The sequence below is a fragment of the Papio anubis genome, chromosome 9, assembly GCF_008728515.1.
Source record: "Papio anubis isolate 15944 chromosome 9, Panubis1.0, whole genome shotgun sequence".
Taxonomy (NCBI): domain Eukaryota; kingdom Metazoa; phylum Chordata; class Mammalia; order Primates; family Cercopithecidae; genus Papio; species Papio anubis.
This window is the reverse complement of record NC_044984.1, coordinates 126,545,824-126,561,342: the sequence shown is the minus strand read 5'-3', so window position 1 is coordinate 126,561,342 and position 15,519 is coordinate 126,545,824. Positions and strand designations below refer to the sequence as shown.

Here is a 15,519-nt window from a genome sequence, read left to right as displayed (position 1 = left end):
GCAGCTCAGTGCATGACAGCTCTGACCCAGCATCAACAGAGACCGCTTCTGGGGGAAGGAAACTAAGAGGCAACGGAGTGGCTTAGACCTGCAGGACGGAACTGCACCCAGCACAGGGCAAGTCGGAGGTCCCACAGGCGGGGAGAACCCGGCAGCTGGGGATGGAGCCACCTGGGGCTAGAAACAGAACAACGGGGTCAGGGGAGGAACAGAGACGGAGGAGGGGCAGTGAGGGAGGTGACGCAGCCGTGGGTGAGGTCAGGGGTCAGGGAAGCTCCTGATGGCTCCTACCACAGGGGCTCTGGAGCCTGGGCTCACCAGCGACTCGGCAGCAGCTGAGCACGTGAACGGAGGGGACGCTCAGCAAGGGGTTCCCGCCTTCCAGAAAAGGCGACATCCACCCTCCTGGCCCAAATGTGAGGGTCCGGGGAAGGGATTTCAGAAGGACCCCTGCCCCGCCCTGCCCACGACTTCAGTGGCTGACCTCACTCTCCATGTGGCGTCTGCTGTGGCCGCGTGGCCCAGGAACCAGCTGGGCAGAGAAAACTCGGACTCTGTGCGTCCCCACTGCCTGGGAAGGTGGCCAGTGCCGCTTTTGAATTTTAAATGAAACCAAAATTGACTGCGGTAGTGGGAAATATTTCGTAACAGTAATTCTCCTCAGAGTGCAGCTGCCATATCAGTAAAAATACACAGCTCTGAAGTGGCCACAGCTCAGGAAGTGGGCAGAGCACAGGCTGGCCCAGGAGGCTGCTTCCCTGGCTCTCACCCACTTCCCGCCTCCCCACGGGCCTCCCCGAGCCTCCTCACAGCAGGGCGGCTGGTGACCTGAGAGGATGGCTGGAGACAGCACGGAGGATGGGGACAGCACCTCAGGACCGGACTCTGGACGAGCTGCACCCTCTCATGCCGGGTGCTGGCAGTTCCGACCAAGCCCAGGCACGAGGGAGGGCCAGGGGGGTGTGAGGCCAGGGGGTGTGAGGCCGGGGGGTCCTGGGGGCTGTTCTGGAGGCCAGAAGCTGCAGGTGACAAAATAATGTGTGACGAGGGGGATTTGAGAGTAGCAGAGAGAAACGCGTCCTATGTCTGCCAAAAAGAAAGAAAAGAGAGAGGAGAGGGGAGAGCGGAGAGCAGAGGAGACAGGAGAGAGAAGAGGGTCTGTGCAGGGCACACGTTTCCCGTCCTCCAGGGCAGGGAAGGACGGCGCCCAGGGCAGAGCTGTGGAACCCTTGTTTTCTTCCCTCCTTGATGCTGTGGGTTGGCAGTGGCTGGACACTGTCCCACCAAATGGGGGCTTCGGCTGGGATGAGGGCTCCGTGGGTGGCTGCTGGGGTCCCAAGGCAGCCAGGCTGAAAACCGAGGCAGGTGTCATGCGCCACTGTGACTTGGGCTTTCTCACAGTGTGGCGTCTCCACGTAGGGGAGGGCACGGTGTGGTCTCTGATGACCCAGCCTGAGAGTCCTATGGGACCACCTTGCCCAGCCTCTCCTGATTAAAGAAGTCACAAGCCCACCCAACCCCGAGGAGAGGGACACAGACCTCATCTCTCAAGAGGACAACTGTTGAAGAGCTGCACTCGTGTTCTCCAAGTGCCACAGTGCAAGTGTCAGACCCACTGACCTGCACAATCCAGACAGAATCCCTGAGTGGGGAGGAGCTGAGGGAGGAGGAGCTGAGTGGGGAGGACCTGAGTGGGGAGGAGCTGATTGAGGAGCTGAGTGGGGAGTAGCTGAGTGGGAAGGAGCTGAGAGGGGAGCAGCTGAGTGGGAAGGAGAGGAGCTGAGTGAGGAAGGTGGGAACTGGTGAAAGGAAGGAAGCGAAGGCAGGTAAAGGGCTAAGGAAGTGGGCACGCGCTCATCGTCATCAAAACTCCGGCGCTCCCATCCATTTTCAATCAGGCATCCGGCATCAAGATCAATCAAACTCAATCAAAATCAAGATTTCATCAAAACCTCCGCTCGACAAAACATCGCTCATCAAACATCACTTTGCTGAATGGGGGAGGAGCTGAGTGAGGATGAGCTGAAGCGGGGAGGAGTTGAAGGAGGAAAAGAGCTGAGTGAGGGAGGAGCTGAGTGGGAGAAGCTGAGGTGGGGAGGAGCTGAGGGGGAGGGAGGAGCTGAGTGGGCAGGTGTGGGCAGGCGGGGGAACTCAGAGAAACCCAGGGAGGACTGGTTCCTGCCTTTTTTCAGCTCCCAGAGACCCTGCTGCACCCTCCAGAGCCAATGGATGGTTCCGTCTGCACCTTCCTCCTCACGCCTCTGACTAGGACACCAGCCACCAGATTGAGGGCCCAGCCTGAGCATGGGATGATCTCAGCTGGTTCTTTTATTGCAATAGCAAACACCCTATTTCCAAAGAGGTCCACTCGCCAGTGCTGGGGGCCAGGGCCGGGGACATGGAGTGAACCCCACCCTGTGAAGCTGCGGAATGAGGGGGTCCCCGTCGGCCTGAACAAAAGCTGGTGGAACATCTAGGAGAAGACCAAAGGGAAGGGGCAGAGAAGCGTTCAGGGGCCACTAGTCCCCAGCTACAGGGAGGGCTAGGGCAGTGAGACAGAGACCTGAGGGCTGTGTGTGTGTGTGTGTAGTGTGTATGTGTGTAGTGGAGGGTGTGTGTGTAGTGGTGTGTATGTGTAGTGGTGTGTAGTGGTGTGTGTGTAGTAGTGTGTGTATGTAGTGGGGTGTGTGTAGTGAGTGTGAGTGGTATGTGCATGTAGTGGTGTGTCTGTAATTGGGTGTGTGTGTGAAAAGTAGTATGTGTATAGTGGTGTGTAGCGGTGTGTGTGTAGTAGTGTGCATATAGTGGGGTGTGTGTGTACTGATGTGTGCGTGTAGTGAGTAGTAGTGTGTGTAGTGGTGTGTGTGGTGTGTGTGTAGTGGTGTGTGAGTGTAGTGGTGTGTGTAGTGGTGTGTGTGGTGTGTGTAGTGGTGTGTGCGTGTAGTGGTGTGTGTAGTGTGTAGTGTGTGAGTGTAGTGTGTGTAGTGGTGTGTGTGTACTGGTGTGTGCATGAAGTGGTGAGTGTAGCAGTGTGTGTGCAGTGGTGTGTGTAGTGGTGTGTGTGTGTAGTGGTGTGTGCGTGTACTGATGTGTCTGTGTAGTGGTGTGTGTAGTTTATGTGTGTAGTGGTGTGTGTCATGGCGTGTGGTGAGCTCTAATGACCCCAGTCCCCAACACCCAACTCTACCTCCTGCCACCTAGAGCAGAGGCAAGCCGTCCCCACCAAGTCCACACTGCAGATTCACGAGCAAAATCAGTGCTGCTGCTGCAGTTCCACACCACTACGTTTTGAAGTCATTTTCTGAGCAGACACAGCCCCTGGCAGCACACTCTGTAGATGGGACACCTGAGGCCTGGGGCCGTGCCACCCTCCCAGCCAGGAGTGGAGCCCAGCATGGCCTTCACCATGGGCTGCTGGCCCAGCGGGGGAGACCCAGGCACCCAGGGAACGGACACGCTCCTCACTGTCAAGCAGGAATCACTTACGGCAGGGGCCTTCACCACAGCTCCCAGCACGACTGATGCTCAGGAAACACACGGGCTGACGGCTGATTCTCCGCAGCTGATTTCCTAAATGCCAGTTAAATGCTCCAGCGTCCCTTACTGCCGGAACGCGCACTCCACAGCTCGTCAGGCGTCCCTCATTACGGATGTAGCTGGGACTTAATTGTCGGGCAGCCACATTCATTTCCTGGAGGGAGACCCAGAATCGGGGTCAGGAGGAGAGGGAGAGACGGAGACAGTTAGGGAGCGGGGGAAGTACAGGGGGAGAGAGACCCCATTTGTGCGGTGCTGTTCTCCGTGTGCAGCGAGGACCTGGAAGGGGACCCGCCGGGGACACACAGGTGCTGGCTGAGTATTGACCTCACAGGTGATTGAAGGGCCCTGGAATTTCTCTAAGATTCTGAAACTGAAGGTGTCTCAGTTACAGGTAACTTCTACAAAGTACCACTGTCTTCTCTCCAGTTCTGCAGGCCGGGAAGTCCAGGACGAAGGCACCAGCCTCTAGCGAGGGCCTCCTGACTGCGCCCAACCTGGCGGGAGGCCAAAGGCCAGAGAGCAGCTGGCTCAGCACCAAGTGAAGAAGCCACTTTTACAAAGGCCTGAATCCCATTAACAAGGATGGCACCCTTAAGAACAAGGCACCCCTAACACCGCCTGGTGGGCAGCACCTGGATCTCGGAGGGCACGCGCTCCTCCACAGCACAGGGGACGGACGTGCCCATGCTCTCGGGGATGGGGGCTGCCAGCCAGGGAGAGGGGACCTCGGGTAGTGAAGGAGGTCCCTGTTCATGCCCGGGTCCCGCGGGGAACACAGGGAGCGGAGGACCGAAGACAGGTACGTGGAAGTTGCCGGACACAGAGCCCCTCTGACGACAGAATCTAAACCTGGCTGACTCGGAGGAATGAGCCGGCTGGAAGCACGTGCATGTAGGTCCCGAGCACACCCGCCGGCAGGGAGGGACGTGGCCTTCCCGGTGCTCTGCACCTGTCCTCCTGCGGAGGGAAAACAGAATCTCCGTCAGCTCAGGGTCCCCGCGGCCCGGGCCTGTATCTGCACTCTGGGAGGCCGGATGGTGTGGGGAAGGGAGGTGGGCGTTCCAGTCGGGTTAGGCCTCCAGACTTGGCTCAGGATTTCATCTGGGGAGGGGAAGGCGAGGCGGCGGCAGGGTCCTCAGCCCAGGGACCAGGTGGTCTTTGGAACCAGGACCATGGGGGGTGCCGGCTGCAGGAGCAGGAGGCAGAGTGACTGTCACCACAGGGGCCACCCACGGCAAACGGGAGGAAATGCCTGGGCTGCCCCTCACCTGGCACCAAAAAGAAAAGACAAACCGGTGAACTGAGTTTCACCTCAACTCGGTATGCCCCAAATGCTGCCAACGGGGCACTCATCCTTACATTTAAAATGTTTTTGTTGGCCAGGCGCGGTGGCTCAAGCCTGTAATCCCAGCACTTTGGGAGGCTGAGACGGGCGGATCACGAGGTCGGGAGATCAAGACCATCCTGGCTAACACGGTGAAACTCCGTCTCTACTAAAAAAAAAAAATACAAAAAAAGTAGCCGGGCGAGGTGGCGGGCGCCTGTAGTCCCAGCTACTCGGGAGGCTGAGGCAGGAGAATGGCGTGAACCCAGGAGGCGGAGCTTGCAGTGAGCTGAGATCCGGCCACTGCACTCCAGCCTGGGCGATAGAGCGAGACTCCGTCTCAAAAAAAAAAATGGTTTTGTTTATACAGAATTTTTTGAAGTGGTTTTAAAAAGCTCAAACTCAAGCCAGGAGGCAGTGGCGTCCCCAGTGGCACGTTCGTGGTGCTGGCAGACGGGGGCTCCGCGCTCGGGGACTGAGCGCTTCCCAGGACAACAGGAGTCAGGCTCTGGTGCAGACGAGAAGGCTGGGCTGAGGTTCCGTTTTGGACACAGCGAAGGAGGGGTGGCAGGAGATGCCCGAGGGCGTGGCCAAGAAACCACGGCCCACTGCCCCTCGCACGCCTGAGGCGTGACCCATTCTGCATATCGTAGCGATAAGAATACTGAAGCTCAGAGGGAATAAACAGTTTGTGTGATAAAAGAAAAAACAAAGATACACAGCAAAGCTTCGAACTGAGGCTGAGGCCAAACAGGAAGGGGCCGTTTAGGGGGAACGGCTGGGACTCCTCACAGCTTCTCTGTGCGCTGAACTTTCATTTGAATGTTGACCGTCAGGTTCATGTTGCCTTTGTCATTTAAAAATTATAAATAAAACTGAAGCCCTGTTTTAATTAGGGAAAAGGCTGTTGGTTTATGCAGAGGAAAATCACTATTTCACTCCCTTGCCCCAGGGGACTCTAGGAGGCACCGTGCTGCCTACAGGGCGACGAGGCTGGAAGTGGCCTGGCTGCCCCACCTCCTGGGGCTCCTGCCTGCTGGGTGCACGGGAGCCACCGGCCTCTGGGGCACAATCTCGACTTGTTGCTAAATATCCACAATCAGCATCCTGCAAGGGCCTCTAATGGAACCCAGCAGTTCCCCTCCACCGAGCCCAGACTGGAGGGAGGGGAAGGCGCAGGGAGACGCTGTCCGGGAGGTGCTGCACTGGGCAGAGGTCACGGGGCAAAGGCCCAGGCCGGGGTTGCTGTTAGTTTGCTTCATGGAAGCAGGGTACAGAACGCCTGGGGCAGAGTGGGGGAGGGGGGCACAGGGCGCAGCCGGGGAGGACACTGGCGACAGCCCAGCCTGGGTCAGCAGTGACAAGCACCCGGGAGCTCCCGGACACGCAGGTCCCAGCCCAGACCCGCTGTGCCCAGACGTGCACATTCAGTTGGGTCTGGGGTGGTCCCAGAGCTGCCACAGTCTGAGTTCTAACCAGTGGGGCCAGGAGCCTCACAGCCAGCCTGGCCCTCCAGCCTCTCACCCCTGAGTCACAGAGGTTGTCCCGGCCACTCAGGCCCCTTTTGGAGCCTCATTTCTCCACAGAGCGTCACCCAGCAGGTGAGGCCAGAGGCCCTGGCCTGGCTCCTCCAGGGCCACTCAGCTCCACTTGGCCCTGCGGGGCCCGTTACAGACGGTCGGCTGGGTCAGGCAACACGACAGCCCTCCTGGACAGGCCTGGGTGCACCGAGGTCAGGAACGCCACAGGCCAGCAGGCCAAGGACACGAGGTGGCCAGAAGGCCTGGGCCAGAGCCTCCCCCGTGCCCTGGAGCCCCCACACACCTGCTCCTGCTCAGCAGGCCTGGCTTCCGTCCCCCCGCTCCCCCGCACCCAAGCCCGGCCCACGCCACCTTTCTGTCACCTGCCCGGCCCCTGCAGAGATCAGTGTGGGGATCCAGCCTCCTGCCAGTCCCATCTCCCAGTTCCCATCCACCCCTGGGGAGCTCTGCACAGCAGTGAGGCCAGGCAGAGCCAGGCTGACACCTCCTCCTGCAAGAGCAGGATCCGTGGTGCCACCTTGGAGCTGAGGTGCAGAGCCCAGCTGTGGGTGACTCTGGGTGAAGGCCCAGTTGTGCCTGAGGTTAGCTGTGGCCCCCCCAGCGGAGTCCCTTCCACTGAAGCCATGTGACTTGTCACCACCAGGACACACCTGGGGTGATCCGAGAGCCTGCGCGGAGCCCGGAGGATGGGGACGTCACAGCTGGGGTGCGGACAGTCGGGGTGACAGTCCGGGAACCTCAGCCCGGTTCGTCTGTCAGCTCAGGTTCCCATCAACAAGCACAGACCGGGCAGCCTGGACAGCGACATCGTGCCCCGTTCTAGAGGCTAAGTCCCAGGTCCTGGTGTTGGCAGCAAAGGTTCCTCCTGGCTCTCCTTAGCTTGCAGACGCCACCATCCCCTACCCCATTCCCACGATGCTCTCCCTCCTCCAGCCTGTGTCCAGGTTGACCCCAGCTACATGGACCCCACCCTACAGGATCCAAGCCTTGATGACCTCTGTAACGACCCCATCTCCGGATGACATCCCACTCCGAGGCCCTGGGACCCCACCCTACAGGATCCGAGCCTTGATGACCTCTGTAACGACCCCATCTCCCCAGATGACATCCCACTCTGAGGCCCTGAGGGCTAGGACTTCAGTGCATCTTCTGGGGGCCCCAGCTCAGCCCATAGCAGACTGAGCCTGGAGTGTCTGCCTCCAGCAAGGTGCTTTCACTCCTGCAGCCGGCTCTTCCTGGTCTCGCCCATCATCCGAGATGGGCCTAACAGCCCAACACAAACCCCTCATGCTGTCAGGAGGGAGGCCCTGGCCGAGTCCAAGTGGGAAAGGCTGTAGAGCCTGGCAAGGCGAACCTGGCGGGGCAGCTTGGGGAGCGCCCCAGCCCAGGCAAGGCTGCAGCGGCCTCTGGTGGCCGCACAGGCTCAGGACACCAGCGCCTACAGCCCAGCCCGGCCCCAGCAGCTCTGGGAGGGTGGGGAGAGAGCATACTGGGTGTGACAGGCTGCCCAGGGCACAGCAAGAGGCCGGGCCCTGTCTGCCGCGCTGCAGCCTGAGCGCTGAGGGGCTCGGGCAGGACAGTCTGTGGAGAGTGGGGAAGGAGGGGTCCCCGTGCAGGACTACTACACACAGGGTACCAGGAAAGGCCTCCCGGGGGCAGGGAAGGGGTGTTCAAACCGGGGCAACGCAGGGAAATGCAGCAGAGGCCACAGCTGCGGCTGGTGTGAAGGCCCTGGGGCAGGAGCCGGTTCACTTGAGGAGCCCGCTGGGGCAGAGGGAAGCAGCCGGGGGATGCTGGGAGCAAGGGCACCATCTCCACCGTCACTCTGCTCCCCAAACCCCCGCTGGGCACACGGAGGGTTCCCAGCCAATGCTGGGCCAGCGGGGTGCCCCCCTCAAGTGGGAGCCGAGGCACTCCCCACCCTCCCCAGCCACGCCCACACCCACGCCCACCAAGCTCCGTTCCAGTGCCCTGTGCCACTCTCTGTCCTCGAATAAACACACTGAAAAGGAAACTGGGGGTCCCCGTGTAGACAGAAAACCTGGTTTGTTTGGTACAAATTGGGTCCCCTGAATATAAACACCCCAATAACAAGGCTGTGCTACAGCTGGACCAGGGCCTCCCACGGCGGGAAAACTCCGCTGCAGCTGGACCAGGGCCTCCCAATGGGGGGAAACTCCAGAGGGGCCCAGGTACTGCCTGTAACTCTATGCAGCATCCACCCGGGTCCTCACGGGACTCCCAGAACAAAGGCGGGATCAGCAGGACACAACCAGGGTGGGACGTTGACACTGAAACCCCCAACTCACGTCATCCTCCACTGACACCAACCCCCCCATTCACACAAACACCCCCTACTCACAACCAAAGTCCCCCCAGTCACACGGACCCCCTACTCACACCAACACCCCCCCACTCCCACACACATCATACATTTCTGTACATACCACCACACCCACCTCCCGCCACAACTGACCCAGGCAGAGAGAACCCCCCATCCCAGGTGTCTGGATTGTAACCCCAGCAGAGGCCCCGAGCTCTGCAACAGTGAGGTCAGTGGGGCCCGGGGAGTGAGGGAGGCTGGGTGACCCGTGACACTGGTGGGCCAGAGGCCCTGGGAAAGACCACGCCTCAGGTTCCCCACCATGCCGTCCCAGGCTGTGGAGGAGGCAGGGGCCTCGCTTTGCCATGTGCCTGGTGGGCTCAGGTGGATGTGAGGCTCTCGGACTGGCAGAGGCATCCAGCCGCCCCTGTCCACACTCCGAGCCGCTCTCCTGCAAAATCATTTATTCACAGGTGGGCCGGTGTCAGCTGAGTGTGAAGTGCTGGGCACAAAGTTCGCCCGGCTGTCCCAGCAGGCCCTGGGCTGGGATAAACTCCAGCGGCACTGGCTCGGACCCCTTCTTCTTCAGGTCCCGCTCAAAGATCTGCAAAGGACAAAGGACGGTGGCTCTCAGGCTTGGCTCAGTGCCCTGGGGCCCAGGCCCTCGCACCCTGGCCCCAGTCCCATACCTCATAGGCCGTGAGCTCCAGCAGCGGCGCAATGCTGACCTCGGGCACGGATAAGGCCTGGTTGATGACGCTGGCGGCTTTGGACACCTCAGGATGGTAGTGGCGCTGGAGGGCCTGGGGTAGCAGGGCTGTCAAGGGGCAGCTACCCCAGGCCCCCGCCCTGTGCCCCCAGCCACCACCTCCCTGTGCTCCTAACCAGAGTGGGCGGGGTGGGGGCAGAGCCAAGGAAGAAGGCCAAGCACCAAGCACCCACAAACCCTGGTGGCCAGTGGGGGACATGGCACGAGGCTATGCGGGAGGTGGCATGGGGAGCTGGGCTTTCTAAGGGGCCAAAGGATGGCTCAGGAGGCCCCAAGGTGTGGCAGCAGCACCCTCACCTGAAGCTCCCACAGGGAGCTCTCCAAGGCCCGGCTCTGGGCTGGGTCCTTCTCTCCGGGGTCGTAGGGGTCGGCGTCCAGCTCTAGGAATGAGAAGCGGACCCTCATTTGCTGTCCACCTCTCCAGGGAACCAGGCACCCCTGCCACAGGTCCGGCCCAGCCTCCGAGAGCCCCGCGACTCACCAGGGCCGTGTGGGCGGTGCACGAGGACCCGGCAGGCGGGGTGCCGGCGCAGCAGGTTACAGATGAAAGGCAGGACCATGAGCAGGGCCTCGGGGGGAGCCGTCAGGGCCAGGCGGGCCAGGCGCTTGGCGAAGGCGGCCACCAGGTAGGCAGGGAGGTGGCTGGGCAGGGCAGTGGTTGTGAGACAGGGCCTGGACTGCTAGCCCCCACCACCCTCCCCTGGCCCCAGGCTGCAGAAGCACAGAGCGGGGCAGAGCCAGGTGCTCTGGTACTCACGAAGAGGACAGAAAGAGGTCGGCCAGGTGGAAGAAACGGGCCCGGTACTTGACGTGAAAGACGGAAGGGTCCAGAAGGCCGTAGAGCTTCCGGTAGAAGTCGGGGTACTCCCTGTGGGCCAGCGGGGAAGGAGCAGTGGATGGAGCAGGGCCCGGGAACTGAGGCCTCCAAGGCCAGGGTCTCACTCGGCACCCCTTCCTCCCGCCCAGGGGCTCCAATGCCACGGCCTGTGAGAAGAGCGGGGACCCCGCGGGGCAGGGTGGGAAGGGGACAGGTAAGCAGGGCTGGACAGACGGGGAAGACCTGCACCCCTGGAGACACTCACAGGTTGTGTTTGTGAATCAAGATGAACAGCCCATTCAAGGCCAAGAGGCTGAGGGCCCCACCTGCAGACAGACAGACAGACACACGCTGGAGCTGCAGTGACCTCGCTCCCACCCCACTCCCTGCCCACGCTGAGCGTAAGCTGTGGAGTGTGGCCCTGCCCCTGCTGTCCCCTCCCACAGCCCCCACGGACACAAAGCTGGAGACCACATGCAGGGCAGGGGAGTGGGGGGTGGAGGCTGCAGGGTTGGGGAAGAGGTGCTGTGGGGTAGGAATTGGGGGTTGGGGGTATGGGAGGCGCTGCTCCTGGTGTGAGTGAGGTGGCGGCATGTGAGTGAGGCGGCCGCACTCACCGAGGGGGGTCGGGGTGTGGTGTGAACCAGGCGGCCGCACTCACCGAGGTCGCAGGCGCGGGTGAGGAAGTCGATCATGAGCGTGGGCTGGGCCAGCTGCGGCAGAATGGCGTCGTGCGTGATCAGCAGCACCTTCTTGTAGAGGCTGAGGGGCAGCTGGGCGAGGGCCGGCAGGTCAGGGTGAGGCCTCCGCCCTTGGGGACACCCGGGTGCTGCCCCCGCCCTCACCAACCAGCCTGGCCCCTACCTTGTGCTTGAGGAAGCTGAGCCACATAGTCTGGAAAGCCTTCCTGTGTTCCTGCAACAGGGTCCAGACTGTACTTGCTGCGCTCCTGACCCCAGACCCAGAGCCCAGGCAGCGGCCAGGGCACACCAAAGCCCAGCCCTGAGCCAACGCAAGCCCGCTCTCCACTCTTCTGACCCCGCCCTCCCTCTAACTGTCACCATTCAAGTCAGGAGCACCTCGCCCTCAAGGCTGGGGTCTCAGAACAGCCAGGAAAGAAGCCTTGGCAAGACGAGGGCCAAGAGGGGGGCTGCGCCCAACACAGCCCGCGGGGCCCACGGATGGCACCAGAGCCTTCAGATTCCGAGAGGCGGTGGTGGCCTCTGACCCAAAGGAGGGCCCCGAGTTCACAGGCCTTGTCACCTCCCACACTTCTTTGAGTGACCCGGTGGCCGTGCGAGCTGCCACCTGTACCCTGGGAGTTTCCTCGTGAGGAAGGCGGCAGCCTGCACGGGGTCTCACACACACCCCACACGCACCCTGCAAGCCCAGGAGGGTGCCCGGCTCTCCGGAGGCCACTCACCTTCAGGTGAGCAACCTTCCAGGTGTCCCACAGCTCTGCAGGGAAAGTGAGAACAAAGGTCACCTGACCCGCGGGGGAGGCAGACCAAGGCCCAGCCCCGTCCGCCCCTGGCCCTCAGTACCCTCACCCGTGCGCTTCACATAGAAGCTGGAGACGGTGGGCTCCTGGCGGGGCAGGCTCACGGCAGACAGTAGTGTGAAGGTGTTGTTCCAGAAGGCCGGGGGCACCTGCGGAGCCGGACCTGAGTGCCTGAGCGCCTGGATGCCACCCCCCAGCCCCTGCCTCCCCGGGAGGCACCAGCATGATGCTGGTGACAGGCCCCGTCGCTCACCTCGGGGTGCTGGCCAGTCACCCGGGCCACGGCCTCCACGGCCGCCTGCATGGTGTGGTAGCGGGTGTCGTCGTAGTCCAGGTACTCCCGGAACTGGGACAGGAGCAGGCTCTGGTCCTCCTCAGGAGAAAGCAGGCCTCCCACCACCAACTGGGGGCAAGGACCAGTGAGCAGCCCTGCCCGGCCCAGCACAGGCCAGCACAGCCCAGGCAGGCAGCCCCACCCCACCAAGGCCCCTACTCAGCCTCCTCCTGGTTGGGTGGGCCATGAGAGGCACCCCACACGCACAGGAGCCGCAGGAGGGTACCAGCCAACAGCCAGGCTCAGCTCAGCAGGCCCCGCCCCGACTACAGGGCCACCCTGGGCTCTGGCCAGGCAGCCGGGCCCTCTGGGAACCCCCAGCCGGGCCCTCTGGGACTCCCCAGCCGGGCTCTCTGGGACCCCCCAGCCAGGCCCTCACCTTGAAGAGCTCTCGGGGAAACAGGTAGTTGCCTTCCCACTTGGGCTTCTCCAGGGGATGTGCTCCTTCCAGCTGCACGAACTTCATGAGTGCACTGAGGGCCAGCTCCTGGGAAGGGGCAGTGCAGGGAGGCTGTGATGTCCTCACCCCAGATGGGCCCAGAGCTCAGCCCAGTCAGGGAGCCCCTCACAACCAGGCCCAGAGCTGAGAAAAGGGCGTCCTGGCCTTCTCTTGTTCCACACGCCACCAGATGGCACTCCGGGCTTCCGTGTCCCACCCACGACATGGGCATGACAAGATCTTGAGTTAAAGAAATCCAGTGCTCGAAAGAGTCTGGCCAGGGAAAGGCACACAGCCCAGGTCTGCTTTATGGCCACCTGACTGCTCTCTCATCACCTGTATCACAGGAATGCCACCATAACCCTAGGGCACAGCTGTGAAAACAGGGGTGTGACACCAGAATGCTGCCCAACTCAGATTCAGGCTCAGAAGCTCTCATCTCAGGGTGGCAAACTCAGTACTTTCAGGTCCCAGGTAGATGACACCACAAAGCAAAAGAGCCACGTGTGGGATGACAGGAGCAGGCGCCTGTCTCAGAGCTGTCCCTGACTCTCCCTCCAGCCAATTACAGCTATGAACAAACTTAGACCCCAGTGTTGACAGAACTGATTATTTCTTTGTGAAAAGCAGGACGCTGGTTATTTTCATGTAGTATCTCCCCAGCTTTTACAAGTCAGCAACTCGACTATAACTAGAGACAGATGCGTCGGCAAAGACGTGGAGTATGGAACGCTCATACTCCCCCAGCGGGAGTGTAAGATGGCGCAGCTACTGTGGAAAACAGTCTTGCAGTTCCTCAGACGTTAGAAACAGAACTGCCGTGTGGCCCTGTAATTCCACTGATGAGGCACATTCAAGCAAAACAAACATGTTCACACAAAAGTTTGTACACGAACGTTCACAGTCCACTGTTCTTAACAGCCACAGGTGGAAACGACCCAAATGCCCAGCAACGCACGCGCAGCTGACGGGCGCGTGCTGCACGACGGGACGCCGCTCAGCCGCAGGGAGGAACCAGCCTCGAACACACCGACAAGTGGAAGCCACATACCACATGCTCCCCCTTGTGACGAGCGTCTAGAGAAAGCAAACCCACTGACCCAGAAACTAAATGAGTGGGATGGGATATGGCAGCGATGTTAACTGGTACAGGATTTCTTTTTGGGGCGATGAAGATGTTCTGGGATAGTGGTGACCACTGCACAACTGTGAACACAGTAACAAACGCTAACTTGTCAATTTTAAATGGTAAACTGTGCATCACTTATTTCTCAATACAGATTTTAAAAAAGCTCGCAATGCATTCCCATGGCTGCAGACCACAGTGTGGGCTGAGCAAATACAGCTGTGGACTGGCACGAGGCTTGATGTGTGTGCTCTATGCAACAGAGATGCCCGTCGATGCCTCTGGAAGTGAACACGGGTTCTGCCTCTTCAATATTCAGTACAGGACTTGATAGCCATGTTTGTAAACGGGGCTGAACGCCCGCAAGGTGACGCTCCCATGAGCCAAAGAAAGGAAGCAGCTTTCCCTGGACAATTGTGGGAGCCCCAGACCTCTGATTTGTGGATAGCCTGGGAGTGGCAGTGCAGGGGATGGACACGGATGAGTGCGGCCCAATGACCCACCTTGACCTGAAAGGAGGGGTGGCCCAGAAGCTCTCCCAAGCGGTTGCCGCAGCTGTGATAGCGATGTCTCATCCATACTTTGTACTTCCGTGCGGCTCCCCGGGACCCTGTAGACAGGTTAAGGCAGTCAGTGATAGCGGTGTCTCGTCCACACCTTGTACTTCCATGCGGCTTCCCAGCACCCTGCAGACAGGTTAGGGGGCTCAGCCCACATATGCCACTTTGGGCCCCGCCCAAAGTCTCAGGCCTGGCTCCACCCTCCCACTGTCTTCTACTCAGCCTCCACAGGTGCAAACAGGTCGCTATGGCCCCCAGACCTGTGCTGGGACCTGCAGGTTCCCTGAGCCCTGCAAACAGGAAGAGCAGCTCCTACCCCAGGACTGCCTCACACAAGCTGCCAGGGGCAGGATCCACATCTCCTCACTTTACTCCAAGACCCCATGTCCCCAGAATGGGGACATAAAGGAAGTTCCGAGTTTAAGTGACCATGTCACAATCAACATAAAATTACAAAATGGGTGCAAAGCACACAGACAAAAAGTCGTACCTCGTCCAAAGTTCATCTAAACCCAGCTACATAGTATCCATATCACCCCTGCATCCATCCTCCGCGGGGGCTTGGTGTGTCCTCCCACGGAAAGAGAAGAGCAGCCCCGGGGCCCTCCAGGGCTCACCTGTCATGACCATCTCCTCAGAAGGCAGCTGGCCCACAAACAGCTCTCCCCGCTCCAGCAAGGCCCCAAAAAGACGGCTGCACGTGCGGACTGCTTCCTGGATCTCCTCCTGGTCCTCAGACTGCAGGAGAGGCGGCGGCAGGGTGCCCAGCCGGGATGTCACCTTCGCCCCTGCCTCGGCCGCCCCCCACCCCTGCTCCCTTCCCCCTCGGGGCGCCAGCCCCGTCACCCCCGACCCGTGATCCACACGCCTCCCACCCTGACCCTCCAACGCCATCTCTGAACCTCCGAGGGCCCTGCCGCCGCAGCCCCCCGTTCAAGCCCCGCTCCCGGGCCGCGACCCCGGCCCTGCGACGCCGCCGGGCCCACCTGCAGCACGGCCAGGATGTCGAACACGGCGTTGGCCTCACTCCGGCTCGCCAGTACCGCCTCCAGCCTGCGGCCCAGCGCCCGGCGAACGCCCGCGGCGCCCGGCTCCCGCTCCATGCCGCCGCCAACACGGCAAAACGCGGTACCCAGCCGCCGGCGCTCCCTTGACGTCACCACTGCGCGTAGAGTCTGACGTCACCACTGCGCGTAGAGTCTGACGTCATCTCTACGCGCCGTACCCAAACCCCATCTTTCGCGC

The 15,519-nt window shown here is 61.0% G+C and overlaps 1 protein-coding gene across 1 annotated transcript; it reads right to left on the bottom strand.

Moving 5' to 3' along the window:
• Positions 1 to 9,175: 9,175 nt before the first annotated feature.
• On the bottom strand, positions 9,176 to 15,466 carry NOC4L (nucleolar complex associated 4 homolog). Its single transcript, XM_003907405.5, has 15 exons — positions 15,261 to 15,466; positions 14,892 to 15,012; positions 14,218 to 14,324; positions 12,529 to 12,636; positions 12,069 to 12,218; positions 11,865 to 11,964; positions 11,738 to 11,772; positions 11,179 to 11,229; positions 10,976 to 11,087; positions 10,580 to 10,640; positions 10,255 to 10,365; positions 9,979 to 10,139; positions 9,795 to 9,877; positions 9,418 to 9,531; positions 9,176 to 9,332 (listed from the first exon to the last, which is right to left on the bottom strand). The coding sequence occupies exons 1-15, from the start codon at positions 15,375 to 15,377 to the stop codon at positions 9,213 to 9,215; spliced, it is 1,551 nt and encodes a 516-aa protein (XP_003907454.1). The 5' UTR covers positions 15,378 to 15,466; the 3' UTR covers positions 9,176 to 9,212.
• Positions 15,467 to 15,519: the final 53 nt, after the last annotated feature.